At 43.7% G+C, this 20,069-nt stretch overlaps 1 protein-coding gene across 8 annotated transcripts in view; it reads left to right on the forward strand.

The window, feature by feature from the left end:
• LOC109893784 (myelin transcription factor 1-like protein) overlaps positions 1–20,069 on the forward strand; it is a 187,363-nt gene that overhangs the window by 124,422 nt on the left and 42,872 nt on the right. For all 8 annotated transcript variants that reach the window (XM_031829085.1, XM_031829087.1, XM_031829091.1 and 5 more), the window contains 4 exons: positions 581–1,041; positions 6,447–7,601; positions 11,267–11,401; positions 17,692–17,782. In XM_031829085.1, coding sequence (XP_031684945.1) covers positions 581–1,041; positions 6,447–7,601; positions 11,267–11,401; positions 17,692–17,782 — 1,842 coding nt within the window. The remainder of the gene's footprint in view (positions 1–580; positions 1,042–6,446; positions 7,602–11,266; positions 11,402–17,691; positions 17,783–20,069) is intronic.

Genomic DNA, 20,069 nt, shown 5'->3' on the forward strand with positions numbered 1-20,069 from the left:
CCCAGGGATGTAATTATCTATTTGTTTTCAGAGGGTAACCCAGGGATGTAATTATCTATGTGTTTTCAGAGTGTAACCCAGGGATGTAATTATCTATTTGTTTTAATATCATTGTTTTTATTTGTCTCAGAAATCCTCATCCTGCCTCCTATAATTATTAACCCAGCAAAGGATGGCAATTAGAATGTAATTACACAATAGTGAATGATTATGGGCATGATTAGCGCTCCGTTTCCTAAACTTTGATTTCACTTTCTCTATGGTGCCACGAACAAAAACGTTCACCAGAGCATTGGGTCTGTCCTAGAGCTGTTCTGCAGCGACAAAGCAAGAGAACATTCAGCACCTTGTACCATTGTGGTGCAGTTGTGTTTTATTGTGTTTTGTAGAATTCTCTCCAAATGTGTTTTAATCAGTGAATAGCCTGCTGGGTAGTGTGCTGGCCCAGTGACACATATAGAGACCAGAGCCAGTGTATTGTATTAGCTTAGCCAGTCAGCCACTAAGCCTGGTGAGGTGGCTGGGGTTTTGGGTCTGCTGGCTAACAGTTAATGGTTCTGGTGTTATCTGTCCCCTGCAGTGTGTACGGCTGCCCTCTGGCCAAGAAGAGGAAAACAGTGGACAGACAGCCTCTGGAACCCCTGGAAGTGCTGGAGCCCATACTGGAACCCCTTGAACCAGCATCTAAGGGGACACCACTCATAACCCAGATGGACAACTCTACTATGGAGGAAAGCTACGAGACGGACGGAACGGAGGAGATGGATGATAGAGAGGAGGAGGTGGAGGAGGGAGTAGAGGATGGGGGAGATGAGGAAGAGGAGGAGGTAGAGGCTGAGGAAGAGGAGAGATACTCGGATGACAATGAAGAACAGATGGAGCTGGAAGAAGGAGATGTGGAGAGAGGGGAGGGAGAGGGGGAGGAGGTAGATGTGGAACAAGAAGAGGAGGAGGAGGAGGAAGAGGGAGTAGAAGAGGAGGAAGAGGAAGAAGATGAGGAAGAGTATGAGGAGGAGTTTGATGAGCAGAGTCAAGGCAAAGGTGAGACTTCATTTACTTGCCTGTTACACCGAAAGATATTAGGATATAATATTCAAAAGAATGTAAATATTTGCATTGTGGAATGGTTAGCCTAGAATATATATATATATATATATATATATATATATATATATATATATATATATATATATATATATATATATATACTGTATATACAGTGCCAGTCAAAAGTTTTTATTTATTTTAACTTTTTTCTACGTTGTAGAATAATAGTGAAGACATCAAAACTATGAGATAACACATATGGAATCATGTGGTAACCAAAAAATTGTTAAACATATCAATGTGGCAACTCCTTCAAGACAGCATTCCAGGTGAAGCGGGTTAGGAGAAGGCCAAGAGTGTGCAAAGCTGTCATCAAGGCAAAGGGTGGCTACGTTGAAGAATCTAAAATCTAAAATATATTTTGATTTGATTAACACTTTTTTGGTTTCTTCGTGATTCCATATGTGCTATTTCATAGTTTTGACGTCTTCACTATTATTCTACATTGTAGAAAATTGTTTAAAAAATTAAGAAAACCCCTGGAATAAGTATGTGTCCAAACCTTTGACTGGTACAGTCATCAATGCAAATGGTGGCTACTTTGATTTGATTAACACTTTTTTGGTAACTACATAATTCCATATGTGTTATTTTATAGTTTTGATGTCTTCACTATTATTCTACAATGTAGAAAATAGTAAAAATACTGAAAAATCTACATAGAATAACCCATAATGACAAAGCTAATAACACATTTACATAAGTATTCAGACCCTTTACTTAGCACTTTGTTGAAGCAGCTTTGGTAGCGATTACAGCCTCGCGTCTTCTTGGGTTTGACACTACAAGCTTGGAACACCTGTATTTGGGGAGTTTCTCCCATTCTTCTCTGCAGATCCTCTCAATCTTTGTCAGGTTGGATGGGGAGTGCTGCTGCACAGCTATTTTCAGATCTCTCCAGAGATGTTCGTTCAAATCCGGCCTCTGGCTGGGCCACTCAAGGACATTCAGAGACTTGTCCCGAAGCCACTCCTGTGTTGTCTTGGCAGTGTGCTCAGGGTCGTTGTCCTGTTGGAAGGTGAACCCTCACCTCAGTCTGAGGTCCCGGGCACTCTGAAGCAGGTTTTCATCAAGGATCTCTCTGTACTTTGCTCCTTTCATCTTTGTCTCGATCCTGACTAGTATCCCAGTCCCTGCCGCTGAAAAACATCCCCCCAGCATGATACTGCCACCACTCTGCTTCACTATAGGGATGGTGCCAGGTTTAATCCAGATGTGACGCATGGCATTCAAGCCAAATAGTTTAATATTGCTTTCATCAGACTGGAGAATCTTGTTTCTCATGGTCTGAGTCTTTAGGTGCCTTTTGGCAAACTCCAAGTGGACTGTCATGTTCCTTTTACTGAGGAGTGGCTTCCATCTGGCCACTCTGCCATAAAGGCCTGATTGGTGGAGTGCTGCAGAAATGGTTGTCCTTCTTGGATGTTCTCCCAACTCCACAGAGGGACACTAGAGCTCTGTCAGATTGACCATCGGGTTCTTGTTCACCTCCCTAACCAAGGCCCTTCTCCCCCGATTGCTCAGTTCTGCCAGGCGGCCATCTCTAGGAAGAGTCTTGGTGATTCCAAACTTCTTCCATTTAATAATGATGGAGGCCACTGTGTTCTTGGGGATCTTCAATGCTGCAGAAATGTTTTTGTACCCTTACCCAGGTCTGTGCCTCGACACAATCCTGTCTCGGATCTCTATGGACAAGTCCTTTGATCTCATGGCTTGGTTTTTGCACTGACATGCACTGTCAACTGTGGAACCTTATATAGACAGTTGTGTGCCTTTCCAAATCATGTCCAATCAATTGAATTTACCACAGGTGGACTTCAATCAAGTTGTAGCAACATCTCAAGGATGATCAATGGAACACGATGCACCTAAGCTCAATTTCGAGTCTCGTAGAAAAAGGTCTGAATACTTACGTAGATAAGGTATTTCTGTTGTGTTTTTAAAATAAATTTGCAAAAATGTCAAAAAAACTGTTTTGGCTTTGTCATCATGGGGTATTGTGTGCAAATTGCTGAAGATTTTTTAAAATCCATTTTAGATTATGGCTATAACGTTACAAAATGTGGAAAAAGTCATGACGTTGAATACTTTCCGAAGGCACTGTACATAAATATACATATGTGCAGTATAGTAAGGGAATGAAGGCAGTAAATTATACTTTTGCCAGCGTACTGGGAAATGAAATGTGATACAATTCTACATAACAACATGCGAACAAAATCCCCAGCCTGCATGTCCCAGAACATAGAACATAAAATGCTGTTCCTATTCCTTTTATCTTTGTTTGTTTCATCTGTTTGATTGGTTTATTCATTTGTTTGAGCATTTGCTTTTCCTCCAACCTACTGTATACGACGACTGTAGCTACCTGAAAAATACTTTTTGTGATAGATCAAACCCGGTCACTAAGAATAGAGAGATAGTTTGGCAGCGAAGGCTCTTTTTTCAAGAGCGATTCAGCTATGTCATTTTAGGTGTTTTGGGGTCTTTTGCCGTTACCTTCAGGGTTATCTCAGTCAGAGGTTAAGCGGTGCTGGCATTGTCTCTCAGACACAGATCCTGTGAAAATGGCAGTTTGGCTGGATGGGAGCCCTCAGTCCTTCTTTCTACAAAACACCTAAATGCCCTGAAACACTGACTCAGGACTCAAAATTATGAGGTGAAAAAAGCTATCATTGTTGAAATGACAGCATCCATAGAACTACTGCATAGGTGTCAGAGAGGGCATGTATTTGTGTGAGAAAAGTCAAAAGCAGCCCTCGCTTACCCACCACCTTTGCTTAATGGCATGCATAAGTTAGATACAAAACCTTCTGTTCAAAATGACCTGCAACAAACACATTGAGCACAGATCCCTCTATAGAGAGAAGACACAGTAGCCTGTGTCTGGTTTGGAGACAGTCTGGTATGTGACAGGTTCTCCCCCATGTGTGGTCTCTGCCTATTATGTGCCCTAACACCACATTTGACAGGTTTCTCTCCAACTCATTCTGCCTTTCACCCCCACACCTCAAATCCTTCCTGACAGAACCTTCACGTCCAATTAAGACTGGAGCTCTGAGAGAGCGAGAAAGAGAGAGAGAGAGACAGAGAGAGTGAGATAGATAGAGAGAACGAGAAAGAGAGAGAGACAGAGAGAGCGAGAGAAAGAGAGAGAGAGAGAGTGAGAGAGAGAGACAGAGAGAGTGAGAGACAGAGAGAGAGAGACAGAGAGAGAGAGTGAGAAAGAGAGAGAGAGACAGAGAGAGAGAGATAGTGAGAGAGAGAGAGAGAGAGAGAGAGACAGAGAGAGCGAGAAAGAGAGAGAGAGAGACAGAGAGTGAAATAGAGAGAGAGACAGAGAGAGTGAGATAGAGAGTGAGATAGAGAGAGACAGAGAGTGACATAGAGAGAGACAGAGAGAGCGAGAAAGAGAGAGAGAGAGACGGAGAGAGAGAGAGGGGGGGGGGTGTTAACCCTCTGTGGTACAGTATGTTGTGCTAGCTTCTTTCTAGTAGTGTAGTATCAGCCTCCCTCCTCTGTCTCTCTCTGTCTCTCTGTTGGGTATGTGAGGATCTCCCTAGACTGACATTAAATACAGAGACCACAGTCAAGGAGATATAGCACAATTCAGTCAATTCCACTGGGTGTACTAGCTTTCTGCTCTGGCCTAAATAAATGTAGTGAATATTTGGGATTCTCTCTGTCGTTCTCAACTACAGTGCCATCTTTAGATAGGAGGATGAAATCACACCTTTATTCATCTCCTTTTTTCTTCCTCTCAGAAATGTAGATACGTCTCTACACATGCATTAGGCCACTATCATTTCCACCACACTCTTCAAGACATAAGTGGCAGCAGGCAGATTCCAATCTGATAACTGTAGTAGAGGTGGCATTGTTATGGCGGTTCTATGTTCCTCAATGGATATCTGCACACTGCTGCTGCATTGCTAATCCAAGCTTTATACGGAGCAGCGCAATCTCTCAGTTCCTCTTCCAATCTGTTTCGCTTCCCTTTCCCCTTTGTGTACCTTGATTGCTCTTCAAATTGCTTTCCTGAGCCATGTTTCAAAACTTCAGAAAATGTAACCTCTGGCAGCCATGGCAAGGGTAGGGTACTGTAAGAAAGCGTTCCCCTGTCAAAATATGTGCCTGGTCAGTCGTGACTGTTCTCTCTCCGTGGTCCAGAGCCCTCACCCCAAATGTTGTCTTGCCCTCAGTAGATTGTGTGTGTGTGTGTGTGTGTGTGTGTGTGTGTGTGTGTGTGTGTGTGTGTGTGTGTGTGTGTGTGTGTGTGTGTGTGTGTGTGTGTGTGTGTGTGTGTGTGTGTGTGTGTGTGTGTGTGTGTGTCAATGTGTTGTCTGGGTGTTAATTTAATGTTTGTGTACACCTATGTAAAGTATCTCAAGAATGCATAAATGTGTTTGCTTGTGCATGTCAGTTTTTCATGCTTCATGTTTCCCTCTATCTTATTGAAATGTTCCCGGTCACACACAAGTGTATTGGGGCAGCAGATGCGTCTTTGAACCTGGTGATAATTAATACTTCACCACGGAAGATTACATCGCACTACTGTTTTGTCAGGTGATTTTCCCGCTCCCTCCAGAAATCAAAGTCACATCTATTACTTATTTGTTGGCCTCTTGGCTTTTTCTCTGCATGAATGTATGTGGCAAACGTGTAGCGGTTTGGGTGTGAGCGATGCGATGCGCTCTTGGCGGTTCAGGCCGGGAGGGAATGTGAGAAATGGTCCAGAGAGTGGCTGCTTCACATTACTGACAGGAGAGGTTCACCTAGCATTAGCAGCCTGTCTTGCGTAATCAATTAGCCAATGGCCAGCATTCTAAAGATCCTGTTGATTGGACAATAATGTACATTCTGGAATGAGGAGAAAGTAGGGATTTGTTTATTCTATTAAGGTCATAGCACATTACATGAGGCAATCAATGTATAACATAAAGCATGATGATTACAGTTTGAATGTCCCAGTTTGCTCCCCTACAAAATGTTGTCAAATGAAAAGTGTGTTGCTATATACCAGTTACTTAGCCATCAACTGGCAGACAGAGTGTTCTTGTTGTTGTGACACGAAGGATCCAGATTACTAGGATGCAGTGTACTGAATGTACATCCAAAACATCTCTATGGAAATTTCCAGACCACTTTATCCCACTTCCTGTGCTGATTCACAATTCCTTTACAGGCCACTGTTAAGATCCTGAAAGTACATTATTGAGGAACGCAAAGAGTTCCTTATCGAATTCAAGTGGACCAAGCCCAGAAATCTGATTTACCCGTTAAATAGAATGAGTGAAATGTGATTACAATCCATTTGTGCTTCTTTTTTCTGCGTACAGAGGATGATCAGTGTGTCGGCGGTGGCGGCCATCCTAGATCCGGTCCGATGGGGGAGAAGGACGACAACAACAACGATGAATATGAGAACTATGATGAGCTGGTGGCCAAGTCTCTGCTCAACCTAGGGAAGATAGCAGAGGATGCTGCCTACCGCGCCATGACCGAGTCTGAGATGAACAGCAACTCCTCCAACAGTGCAGAGGAAGAGGAGGAGGAGGAGGAAGAAGAAGAAGAGGAGGAGGAAGAAGAAGAGGAGGATGAGGAAGAAGAGGAAGAAGAGGAGGAGGGTGGGGAGGAAATTCAAAGGAAGGGTGAGTTGACTCTGGATGTGGACAGTGATGTAGTGAGGGAGACAGTGGACTCTCTGAAGCTGCTGGCCCAGGGTCATGGGGCTGTGCTCTCTGACAACCTGGATGGAGGAGACTATGAGGAAGGGACGGAGGAGAACGGGGAAGGGAGTCGTAATGGAGGAGGTGGAGGTGGTAACGGTCAGGGTAAACCCTCCAACAGACTGGAGGAGAGTGATGAGGAGGTGTGTCTAAGCAGCCTGGAGTGTCTGAGAAACCAGTGCTTCGACCTGGCCCGCAAACTGAGTGAGACGCAGCCGGCCGACCGCTTGGGCACAGGCCTCCCCCATCAGAGCTACCCTGGCGGTGGGGACACCCAGGGGCAGCACCCACATCTCAACCCCCACTCCCTCCCCCACCAGCCTTGGTACGGGGATCTCCAGCAGAGCCAGGAGGAGAGGCGCACCCTGGAGAGGAACTACTCTGACATGGTCAACCTGATGAAGCTGGAGGAGCAGCTGAGCCCGCGCTCCAAGGCCTTCTCCAGCTGCTCTCAAGACGACCGCTACCACAACCACATCCACGACCGGGACGAGGACACGCGGTCTGTGACGTCAGACCACTCAGAGGAGGTGTTTGACATGACCAAAGGGAACCTGTCTCTGCTGGAGAAGGCCATCGCGCTAGAGTCTGAGAGGGCCAAGGCCATGAGGGACAAGATGGCTGCCGAGGCAGCGCGAAGGGACAGGGTGAGGTATCATCATCACCATGGAGGCCATCATGGGGAGCACCAATCACGGCACGGCTACGGAGAGGAGCGCAAGGCCCGACTCCATGATGGGATGAAGAAGCCCTACTACCATAAAGGTAAGTAAACCTGGCTAGAATGAGTTTGACTTATAAAGAGGATGCAGTGTGTTGTGTATGATGCCACAACACCAGACAATCGCCTACCTCTTTCACCTTGCTGAGGTGAATGAACAGTTCATGTATGTCAGGTAAACCCCAGTCAGTCCCTGGCTCTGCCTCCCCATATCCACTCTCTGTCTGTGAGACATTGTCACGTGTGCTCCCTCTCCGGCCTCTAGGTTACCAGGTTGATTGTTATGGCGCACACCTGTCACCATCGTTGCGTGAACCTGCGTGTCATCAGACTCACCTGGACTCCATCACTTCCCTGATTACCTTCCCTATATGTATGTCACTCCCTTCGGTTCCTTCGCCAAGGTGTCATTGTTTCTGTTTCAAGTTCCTGTCTGTGTGCTTTTAGTGTTTCTTGTTTTGTGTTGTGTTTATTTTATTAAAACACTCACTTGCTGAACTTGTTTCCCAACTCTTAGCGCATATCGCTACAGACATAGGGATGGCAGGCTGACGTGATCACTGGGAAACCTCACTATGACCCCAGGACAAGCTTTTGCAGCCAATTTGGAGACTAGCATCTCTGCATCGTCCGCAGAAGCTTATGTTGTTAAAATAGGCCAGCATGGCAACATCAGAGGGTAGGCTTGTCAAGCATAAGTAATGGCAATCTGCACGGCCCGTTAGGACTGCAAATCACATCCCTCCCTGTCTGCCATGCAGCCCTGGCTAAAGCTGCCTATTTTTAAAACCAGAGAGGGACTCTGGAAGCTACTAAATAGAAGCCTACTAAAGCTGCCTCTGAAAGGAAACTTGGTACTGCATACAGTATAATCTGTGGAAATTAGGTTTTCGGGTAAAGTTGTACTGTGTCCTGCGTCCCAGAGCCAAATAAATAAGAGAAGTTGGCTTTTTCACCCAGAATGGGTGACTCTTTGTGTTGTAGTTTGGTTTTTATTGGGTGTTTAGTGGTGCAGGTGCACTTCCATCCTGTTTATTCAGACATGCTCTTCTAGGGTGGCTTATCTGCCCAGACACATAAGTAGGTATATTATGCACACTTAGTTCTGACTTGAAGATTACAAAGTGACATTTACAATGGTTGCTTCTCCAAGATCATTTGAAGAGTGATTCTTCTTACTGTATTCTGCCATCCTACAGAGATGGAACACTCATATCAAGGACCGTAACCTCACCCTCCAGTATGCTGTATCACATTAGTGGAAACCAAGACTGTTCTCAGGGCTGGTCTGTTGGTTTTGACTAGCAGAAGTTACTTTTCGTAGCAGGTTAGGAGAATTTATGCAGCAGGTTAGGAGAATTAACCTGGCAGGTTAAGAGAATCAGGTTAAGGTTAGGAAAGGGATTAGGGTTGGCTAAAATGTTAAAATTGTCCCTGACAGGACTCGAACATATCTAGTTACAACCAGGCCTGCCCTGAGAACAGTCTTGGTTTCAGCTAATGCAATGCTTCCTCCAGGCTGAGATAACGAGGGAAGTTAGAGACAAACAATTAAGATCCTCCTTCACAGCAGGCTCAAATTAAAACACAAATGCCACACAAATGGTCATTTCACATGTACAATACAGCCTCTGTATCTGGCAAATTTTGGAATAACAGGAGTATGTGAAGGCCCTTGCATCACAACTCATTGACCAGGGTAACTGTCAATGAGTTGAAGCAGAGGTGGTGGCTTTGAGGGGAGAGCCGACCAGGGAAAAACACCAGGCGGGAAAATGGAAATTGAACAGTATCCGAATGAATGATAACGAACAACAGGCCCACTGACTGCACATTCATTATCCAGAGATGGTATGGTAATTGGGGCCATTTTCTATGCAAAGCACGGCCTGTCTCCAGCCACAATCGATACCCTCTGCTTGCTAATATGCATTCCACTTGGCTGCCTCCCTCCCTCCCGTCCTCCATTCTCCACTGTCCACCATGAGGCAGACAGCCATAGCCCCATGGTGTGTGTTTGTGTGCTCGAGAGAGTCTGTGTTCCTCTGGAAACTGTGTTCCTTTGGAAACTTTTTCAAGCAAGCATACATTTTAGTTTCAGAGTCAGACTGCATCAGTGATACAGAGAAAAACATTTTCCATGCCATTATGTACTGTGATTTTACAGTTCTTTCTCTGAAACTCAGTAAGGTAAACGTGGAGTCAGACACGACACAGTGTACCAACCCCATGTGTCCTAATATGATACCGTCAGAGGAAGGCCTAAATGTACAGGAAGGTAATGAGGGGCGGTTCTGATCTATGGATTAACAGGGACTTGTTATGTATGAGTGGGTGCATATGTACTCTCTCTCTCTCTTTCCCTCCCTCTCTGTCTCTTTCTCTCTGTCTCTTTCTCTGCCTTTCTCCATCGGTGTCTATCGTCCTCCTCTCCCCCCCTCTCTGTCTCTTTATCCCTCTCTTTCCCTCTCTCACTCTCTCTTTCTCTCTCTCTCTACCCAATGCTTTCTCTTTCACTACCTCTCTGTGTCTGGGTTTATTTCGGTTCTTCTGTAAGTGGTGGAGGTGAAGGTTCCAGGTTACAGCAGCCTATCAAACTTTAATTAGCAGACTCTCTCTGTGGTCCTGCCTTTTAAAAGCACCTCTCTCTATCTGTCTTCTCTCTCTCTCTGTCTCTCTCTCTCCCTGTCTCTCTCACTCGTTTACTACTACTATGTGGAACATGGTAAAGGAAATGCATCCCCTCTCTCTTTTGCTCCAATCCTTTTCTTTTACCCTCTCTCCCTCACCTCTTACCAAATGTTTGCTGCCACAAATGGGCTTAGAAGAATGCTCTTATTGGTGTGTGTTATCTGTGTCGCACAAGCAATATGTTAGCCAAAATGAACAAGACATCCTTAATTCTGATAATAATTTAATGGAAAAGAAGCTGCAGATAATAGCTACTGAATATCCCAGCATCAAAGAACAATCTATGACCTTGTTCCCCTGTTGAAGACATTTGAACGGAGGCTGTTGCACCTGATGCCGGCTGGCATGGGCTTGTATCACTGCTTTTGGACGGTAACACTATCTGATCGGGTTTGGAGAAATGGAGAGGGTGAGGTTGGGCAAGGGAAAGACAATCCCCACCGGTGTGTGTGTGTGTGTGTGTGTGTGTGTGTGTGTGTGTGTGTGTGTGTGTGTGTGTGTGTGTGTGTGTGTGTGTGTGTGTGTGTGTGTGTGTGTGTGTGTGTGTGTGTGTGTGTGTGTGTGTGTGTGTGTGTCTTATTATTGCCAATATTGACTAGTGCAAAATAATTGGTGGAAAAACGTCAGACTTACCTTGTCTGGAGAATGACACCACCTGCTCTTCTCTCCTACAGCTGTGGCTTTATTTAACAAGACTTTAAAAATACCCTGGCAAATGGTGTGAAACATGTTACGATGGCCATGATGTAGCGCACCTTATGTTATTTGTGTTCCTACAATGTCCCATGTGTCTCAGGTGTGTGATACCGCTTTTAGCCACAACAATTATTCAACTGACTTTGATTGCTGTGGCTACAAGCATTTTCACATTCACACACTGTTCACAATGACTTTCATCTTGTGAAAGTGTTCGTATGTGCTGCTTTCAATGAAGCAAGCTCATTTCTCTTTCTTCTTCTCTTTCTCTCCCACTCTCTCTCCCACTCTCTCTCCCTCTGCCCCGTGTTTCTGTGTTCAGATTTATCGCGCAGTGACAAGAAGGAGAGCCGGTGCCCGACGCCAGGCTGTGATGGCACGGGTCATGTGACGGGGTTGTACCCTCACCATCGGAGCCTGTCTGGCTGTCCGCACAAAGACAGGGTACCACCTGAAAGTAAGCACTGCACATACACAATTCACTGTACCACTCATCTCAGTAACCAGGGAATGGATAAATTCCACTTCAATTCAGTCTATTTAGGTGACGAACCAAAAGTACAATTCAATTCCTTAATTTTGTGAGTTGAAATTGAATTTACCCCAAACCTACTGTTTGCAAAGCCTGTGGCTCTCAGTTTTCCGTCAGGTTTGTTTAATGTATTGTACTTAAGCAAGGTCTGCATGTTTCTTTGTTTTGTCTGAATGCTGTGTGTTTGTTATGGCTGCTCTGTGTTTGCTAGTCAGGTTGGGAGTGCACTGGGGTCATGGAGCATGGGGTCATGGGTTTGCTCGTGTTAGTCTATTACCTGCCCCGTCTACTGTCTAATGATGGGGGGCAGCACTTGAAATTCCCACCCACTGCTGCAATCAGATTGTTATTTTTACTTAAGCTATTTTTCTTGCATTTTCTCCCTGAATTCATATCTTGTTTACCTGCACAAAGTAAGATCCCACTGGGCACATACGTCAATTCAACTTCTATTCAACATCATTTCAATGAAATGATGTGGAAACAACGTTGATTCAACCAGTGTGTCTTGAGACTGACAATGCATATCAATCTCAACTGCACAATAAGCCCCAATGATGTATTTGTATTCTTTGCTCAATTAAATTCAGGTGAATAAAATAGAATAATTACAGCTTTGTGAGGATGATGAACTGCAGCAGCGATAAACATTAGCCCCTCTCCGTCTGAAGTTCTCATCCCGGCTGCTTGGTCCCATTCACCAACCTTCTCAATAAAACCTCTTTAACACGTCATTAACCCGGAGTCAGAAGGTAAAGTTATGATCTGCCATGACCCAGACTGCTAATAAAAATACAATTGTTTTTGTTAGAAATGAGTTAACATAAGACATGGCCTTATAGAGTACCCAGTCAACAGATGTGGCTTTTCTTTGCTTCGAGTACTACTCTACCGTTCAAAAGTTTGGGTTCACATAGAAATGTCCTTGTTTTTTTAAAGAATAGCACTTTTTTTTTTGTCCATTAAAATAACATCAAACTGATCATAAATACAGTGTAGACATTGTTAATGTTTTAAATAACTATTGTAGCTGGAAATGGCAGATTTTTTTAGGTAATATCTACATAGGCGTACAGAGGCCCATTATCTCCAACCATCACTCCTGTGTTCCAATGGCACGTTGTGTTAGCTAATCCAAGTTATCATTTTAAAAAGGTTAATTGATCATTAAAAACCCTTTTGCAATTACGAAGCAAAAAAACTGGCCTTCTTTAAACTAGTTGAGTATCTGTGGGTTCGATTACAGGCTCAAAATGGCCAGAAACAAATAACTTTCTTTTGATGCTCGTCAGTCTATTCTTGTTCGGAGAAATGAAGGCTATTCCATGCGAGAAATTGACAAGAAACTGAAGATCTTGTACAACGTTGTGTACTACTCCCTTCACAGAACAGCGCAAACGGGCTCTAACCAGAATAGAAAGAGAAGTGGGAGGCCCCGGTACACAACTGAGCAAGAGGACAAGTACATTAGAGTGTCTAGTTTGAGAAACAGACGCCTCACAAGTCCTCAACTGGCAGCTAATTGGAGTGCTGCAGAGATGGTTGTCCTTCTGGAAGGTTCTCGCATCTCCACAGAGGTACTCTAGAGCTCTGTCAGAGTGACCATCGGGTTCTTGGCCCACCTATCTGACCAAGGCCCTTCTCCCTCGATTGCTCAGTTTGCCCAGGCCGCCAGCTCTAGGAAGAGTCTTGGTGGTTCCAAACTTCTTCCATTTAAGAATGATGGAGGCCACTGTGTTCTTGGGGACCTTCTATGCTGCAAAAATGTTTTGGTACCCTTCGTCAGATCTGTGCCTCGACACAACACTGTCTCTGAGCTCTACGGACAATTCCTTCCACCTCATGGTGTAACGGACGTTGGTGGAAGGAGAAGAGAACCAAGGTGCAGCGTGGTAAGTATTCATAATGTGTTTCATAAATACGAACACTTGAACAAAAACAACAAACGAACAGTTCTGCAAGGTGCAATACACAAAACAGAAAACAAATACCCCCAAAACCCATGTGGGCAAGAGCTACCTAAGTATGGTTCTCAATCAGAGACAACGACAGACAGCTGTCCCTGATTGAGAACCATACCCGGCCAAAAACAAAGAAATGCAAAAACATAGAAAAGGGAACATAGAATGCCCACCCTAGTTACACCCTGGCCTAACCAAAATAGAGAATAAAAAGCTTCTATGACACATGACTTGGTTTTTGCTCTGATGTGCACTGTCAACTGTGGGACCTTATATAAACAGGTGTGTTCCTTTCCAAATCATGTCCAATCAATAGAATTTACTACAGGTGAACTCAAATCAAATTGTAGAATCATCTCAAGGGATATCAAAAACAATTTTTAATTGAAAACATTTCCTAAAATCATGCACACTGACACTAAGACAGGCATACACACAAATAGACACACAGTACATACACACAGACATACACACAGTACATACACACAGTACATACACACAGTACATACACACAGACATAAACACAGACATACACACAGACATACACACACACAGTACATACACACAGTACATACACACAGTACATACACACAGTACATAAACACAGACATACACACAGACATACACACACACACACACTTGCAAATCAAAGTTTTTGCTTTGGCATATTGTGTTTTGTGTTATTGTGTTTAGATTGCTGAGGCAATTGTTTCATTTAATCCATTTTAAAATAAGGCTATAACATAACAAAATGTGGAAAAAGTCAGGGGGTCTGAATAGTAGGGCACTGTATACTATTTATTCAACTGCACGACCAAGACATTATTCCACTGTATATTTGTAAATAAAATAAAATTGTACTCGTCACATGCTTCGTATACAGCAGGTGTGGACTAACATTGAAATGCTTACTTACTGTCATACCTGACATAGTACAGTCCTAATCTATACTGTAATTGGGTACATAAAGTATGTTTGTTAGTGTGCATACTATCCCCTTCAATTACTTGTTAATTGACTTTTGTTGTTATTGATATTGATTATTGTACTAAAATGTAGCTAGCATGCAGTCATTCACTTCACCTTTTATATCCGCTGTAAACTATGTATTTGACAAATACAATTTTATTGAGTTGAACATGTTGTTAAAAGGTGGCCTGGTTCAGGTTGTGTGAGGTATCGATAGGACTCTTCTTTAAAAGCATGATCTGCCATGGTGCAGACAGACACCAGGTTTCTCCCTGTCTGTGGTCAATACACTCTCAGCACACACACGCACACACACACACACACGCACGAACGCACGCACACACGCACACACACACACACACACACACACACACACACACAGACACACACACACACACACACACACACACACACACACACACACACACACACACACACACACACACACACCTCAGCAGTGAGGGGGCAGAGGGAGGGAGGTGTTTCTGTCACACAGTGCCTGCAGGGATGAGTCAGGGCCATTAACACATTTACTGTACTGAGTGGACAATACATTATTAATGCAATGTCTTCATTTCATTTTTTTTTGCATTCACACAGTGCACAAGACATTTCCCAGGGAAATCTAAGATATTAAAATGAAGTGATGTTGCAGATTAATGATTCCTTTTCCGTGTTTGCTCATTGAACCGTCTCTTTGTTGAATATCAAATATTTAATCCCCTCATTACAGCTCTTTTTTTTGTACCTGAAAATTGTGTACTGTACCTACGAAATAGAGTTCAAAATGTAGCATACACTCAAGAGTCACCGCTTTTCCCTGACATTGTTCACATTCAAATCCAAAAGTTTCTAGTCATTATAACAGTCTCTTTGTCATGGTCAGGCAGAGTAGTGATATCATCTAATATAATGTGTTGGCACATGGTGTGTTGAGGTGGAGGGCATGTCCCAATTACTTCTTCTGTGCACTAATTAGTATGTCAGAGAGTGACGATGACGAGGGTCAGAGTGGAAGGGGTGATAATGATGAAGCTGACACAGATGAGGAAGCTGACACAGAGACCAATTTTAAAGGCCCAGTGAAGTCGAAAAGGTGATTTTCCTGTGTTTTACATATATATATACATATTTCACAGTATGAGGTTGGAATAATTTCTAATAGACCAATAAGATAGAGAGTTCCAAACCTCTCTGCCAGTAACAACTAGTTTTTAGTTTTCCCCTCCCCACTCTGACCACTTCCCAATAGTCCTAGCAAAATTTTTGCTTGAGAAATTGCTCTTTGCTACGAAGTTATTTTAGTTTCTTTTTGACCATTTCAATGGAAAACAATCACATTAAGGTACTTAATTGTTACCCTGAAATGATTTGATGTTGAGATGAAAATGTCTGCATTGAACCTTCAAGACAAAGGAGATGATTGTGGACTACAGGTAAAAGAGGAGCGAGCACGCCCACATTCTCATCCACGGGGCTGGAGCAGGAGCTTCAACTTCCTGGGTGTCCACATCACCAACAAACTAACATGGTCCAAGCACACCAAGACAGTCATGAAGAGGGCACGACAAAACCTATTCCCCTCAGGAGACTGAAAACATTTGGCATGGGTCCTCAAATCCTCAAAAGGTTCAACAGCTGCACCATCGAGAGCATTGGTTGCTTCACTGCCTGGTATGGCAACTGTTCGTCCTCCGACCGCAAGGCACTTCAGAGGGTAGTGCAAACGGCCCAGTACATCACTGGGACCAAGCTTCCTGCCAAATTGTCAAAGACTCCAGCCACCCTAGTCATAGACTGTTCTCTCTGCTACCGCACAGCAAGAGGTACCGGAGCACCAAATCTAGGTCCAAGAGACTTCACAACAGTTTCTACCCCCCAGCCATAAGACTCCTGAACATCTAATCAAATGGCTACCCAGACTATTGTACTCCCCCCCCCCCCTCTTTCACACTGCTGCTACTCTCTGATGTTATCATCTATGCAAAGTCACTTTAATAACTCTACCCACATGTACATATTACCTCAACTAACTGGTAAACACGCACATTGACTCTGTACCGGTACCCCCTGTATATAGTCTATTGTTATTTTACTTCTGCTCTTTAATTACTTGTTACTTTTATCTCTTATTCTTATCCGTATTTTTTTTAACTGGATTGTTGGTTAGGGGCTCACAAGTAAGCATTTCACTGTTGTATTCGGCGCATGTGACTAATGCAATTTGATTTGATTTGATTTCACCCATACTGCAGGGCTGACCCCTCCCTCACCTCTCTCCCCTCTCGAGGATCTCAACCGGGTCCTCTTCGAGACGTCCATAGATAGATCATTATTCTAATTGCCTGCCGTAGGGAACTGGAGACAGTTATGGACTGTTTTAATGGTCAATGCTATTGAAGGCAGGAATATGTAATAATGGGCGGAGGACATCAAAGAGCATAATCTATGTATAGAGAGAGAGAACCCTATACTGCATGTGTTTGGCACGATCTGTGGAATTCTGGCATGTCTTCTGCATGGTCGTTATCCATTGGCTGTTGGCTACTCGCTCTGTTCTCTGCATGCCTTAAGCTTCCTCTATCTTCTGTGTCTGGCTGTGTCCTAGGCTAGCACTCTTAGATTACTTCCTCTTCTCCACTATACTCCCCTTCTTCATTCTTCATTCCACAGTGATCTGAAAATACTAGATGACTGAAAGCAGTATGGTGGAAATAAAGGCATGTATAAAGGCATGTATGCCCTTTCAGACTATAGTGCCCTATAGGGAGAAGGAAGGAGGTAACCTCAGATTGCTGGAACAGATCCTAATGATGATGATAATACCAAGATGCTGACACGCTCTTTCACACACTAATGGTACTGTCTGGTTGTGGGCCTTCTAACCTTCCCTATCTGTCTTTATCGCTCTCCTGTCTGTCTGTCTGTCTTTATCGCTCTCCTGTCTGTCTGTCTGTCTGTCTGTCTGTCTGTCTGTCTGTCTGTCTGTCTGTCTGTCTGTCTGTCTGTCTGTCTGTCTGTCTGTCTGTCTGTCTGTCTGTCTGTCTGTCTGTCTGTCTGTCTGTCTGTCTGTCTGTCTGTCTGTCTGTCTGTCTGTCTGTCTGTCTGTCTGTCTGTCTGTCTGTCTGTCTGTCTGTCTTTATCGCTCTCCTGTCTGTGTGTCTGTCTGTCTGTCTGTGTGTCTGTCTTTATCGCTCTCCTGTCTGTCTGTCTGTCTGTCTGTCTGTCTGTCTGTCTGTCTGTCTGTCTGTCTGTCTGTCTGTCTGTCTGTCTGTGTGTGTGAAGTCCTTGCTATGTATGAGAATGTTCTTAAGTGTCCTACACTGGGCTGCACGGGACGCGGCCATGTCAATAGCAACAGGAACTCCCACAGAAGGTGAGTCGGCCTACCATATTGGAAAATGGCAGGATCGTCTGTGTTACATCCTCCTTTTGTTCAGTTCGGGATTTTTCTATTTCACATCCAATGACAGGTGGTTACTTTATCCTGGTTTCTTGCCTCTTTATTTATATATTGTCTTTCGTTTGTGTTTTACTGGATATTACTGATTATTTTGTATTTATTTTCTCATTTGTTTATATATTCATTTATTTATGTTCCAATTGTATCATCAATTTGCCAATTATTTTATGTCTGTATATTGTTGCTCATATGTCCGTTTTTATTGACTGCGAAGGAAAATAAGTTTACAAAAGTAGTTGGAAACTAATTTTTTGAAGCTAGGAGAGCTAGAGAGAAGAAGGGAGTCACCCATAGCAGATATTAGGGTTTCGAAGCAGCCATTAGCACCTCTCTACCACCTTTAGCAGGAGGGAAGGAAGGCTACCGACCTTGGTAGACTGGAGCTCTCTCCTGCTGAGCACAGTGTCACTAAGACAGGCCTACACACAAATAGACACACAGTCATACACATACTGACTTTCTGAGAATGTGCGTAGCCATTCACACTATCACACACACACACTTGCAAAATACACACTCACTCACCTACAGTATATGGACACCTGCTATCCTATAATCACAACTCAAGAATGCAACTCTCACTCCACATGCACTGGCTGAGGGCTGTGGTCTAAATAACTTATTTTTTGGGTTTTCTTTTTTAAAATAGACAATTAAGAATTCTTATTTACAATGACGGCCTACCCCGGTCAAACCTACCCCGGTCAAGACTTCAACCCTCTTCACACTTGACAACGTTTACAACTAAGAACTTGGGGGGGGGGGAATAACAACAAAGGGCCTTTTTAACCTTGTGATGTTAGTGTGTGTATTGGGATGTTAGTGTGTGTGTATTGGGATGTTAGTGTGTGTGTGTATTGGGATGTTAGTGTGTGTGTGTATTGGGATGTTAGTGTGTGTGTATTGGGAGGTTAGTGTGTGTGTATTGGGATGTTAGTGTGTGTGTGTATTGGGATGTTAGTGTGTGTGTGTATTGGGATGTTAGTGTGTGTGTGTATTGGGATGTTAGTGTGTGTGTGTATTGGGAGGTTAGTGTGTGTGTATTGGGATGTTAGTGTGTGTGTATTGGGATGTTAGTGTGTGTGTGTATTGGGATGTTAGTGTGTGTGTGTATTGGGAGGTTGATTAGTGTGTGTGTGTGTGTGTGTGTGTGTGTGTGTGTGTGTGTGTGTGTGTGTGTGTGTGTGTGTGTGTGTGTGTGTGTGTGTGTGTATTGGGATGTTAGTGTGTGTGTGTATTGGGATGTTAGTGTGTGTGTGTATTGGGATGTTAGTGTGTGTGTGTATTGGGATGTTAGTGTGTGTGTATTGGGATTGTTAGTGTGTGTGTGTATTGGGATGTTAGTGTGTGTGTGTATTGGGATGTTAGTGTGTGTGTATTGGGATGTTAGTGTGTGTGTGTATTGGGATGTTGATTAGTGTGTGTGTGTATTGGGATGTTAGTGTGTGTGTGTGTATTGTGATGTTAGTGTGTGGGTGTATTGGGATGTTGATTAGTGTGTGTGTGTGTGTATTGGGATGTTCATTAGTGTGTGTGTGTATTGGGATGTTGATTAGTGTGTGTGTGTATTGGGATGTTGATTAGTGTGTGTGTGTGTATTGGGATGTTAGTGTGTGTGTGTATTGGGAGGTTAGTGTGTGTGTATTGGGATGTTAGTGTGTGTGTGTATTGGGAGGTTAGTGTGTGTGTGTATTGGGAGGTTAGTGTGTGTGTGTATTGGGATGTTAGTGTGTGTGTATTGGGATGTTAGTGTGTGTGTGTATTGGGATGTTAGTGTGTGTGTATTGGGAGGTTAGTGTGTGTGTGTGTATTGGGATGTTAGTGTGTGTGTGTATTGGGATGTTAGTGTGTGTGTGTATTGGGAGGTTAGTGTGTGTGTGTATTGGGATGTTAGTGTGTGTGTATTGGGATGTTAGTGTGTGTGTGTATTGGGATGCTAGTGTGTGTGTATTGGGACATTAGTGTGTGTGTATTGGGATGTTAGTGTGTGTGTGTATTGGGATGCTAGTGTGTGTGTGTATTGGGATGTCAGTGTGTGTGTGTATTGGGATGTTGATTAGTGTGTGTGTGTGTGTGTGTATTGGGATGTTAGTGTGTGTGTGTATTGGGAGGTTGATTAGTGTGTGTGTGTGTGTGTGTGTGTGTGTATTGGGATGTTAGTGTGTGTGTGTATTGGGATGTTGATTAGTGTGTGTGTGTG

The sequence above is a fragment of the Oncorhynchus kisutch genome, linkage group LG7 (assembly GCF_002021735.2).
Source record: "Oncorhynchus kisutch isolate 150728-3 linkage group LG7, Okis_V2, whole genome shotgun sequence".
NCBI lineage: Eukaryota > Metazoa > Chordata > Actinopteri > Salmoniformes > Salmonidae > Oncorhynchus > Oncorhynchus kisutch.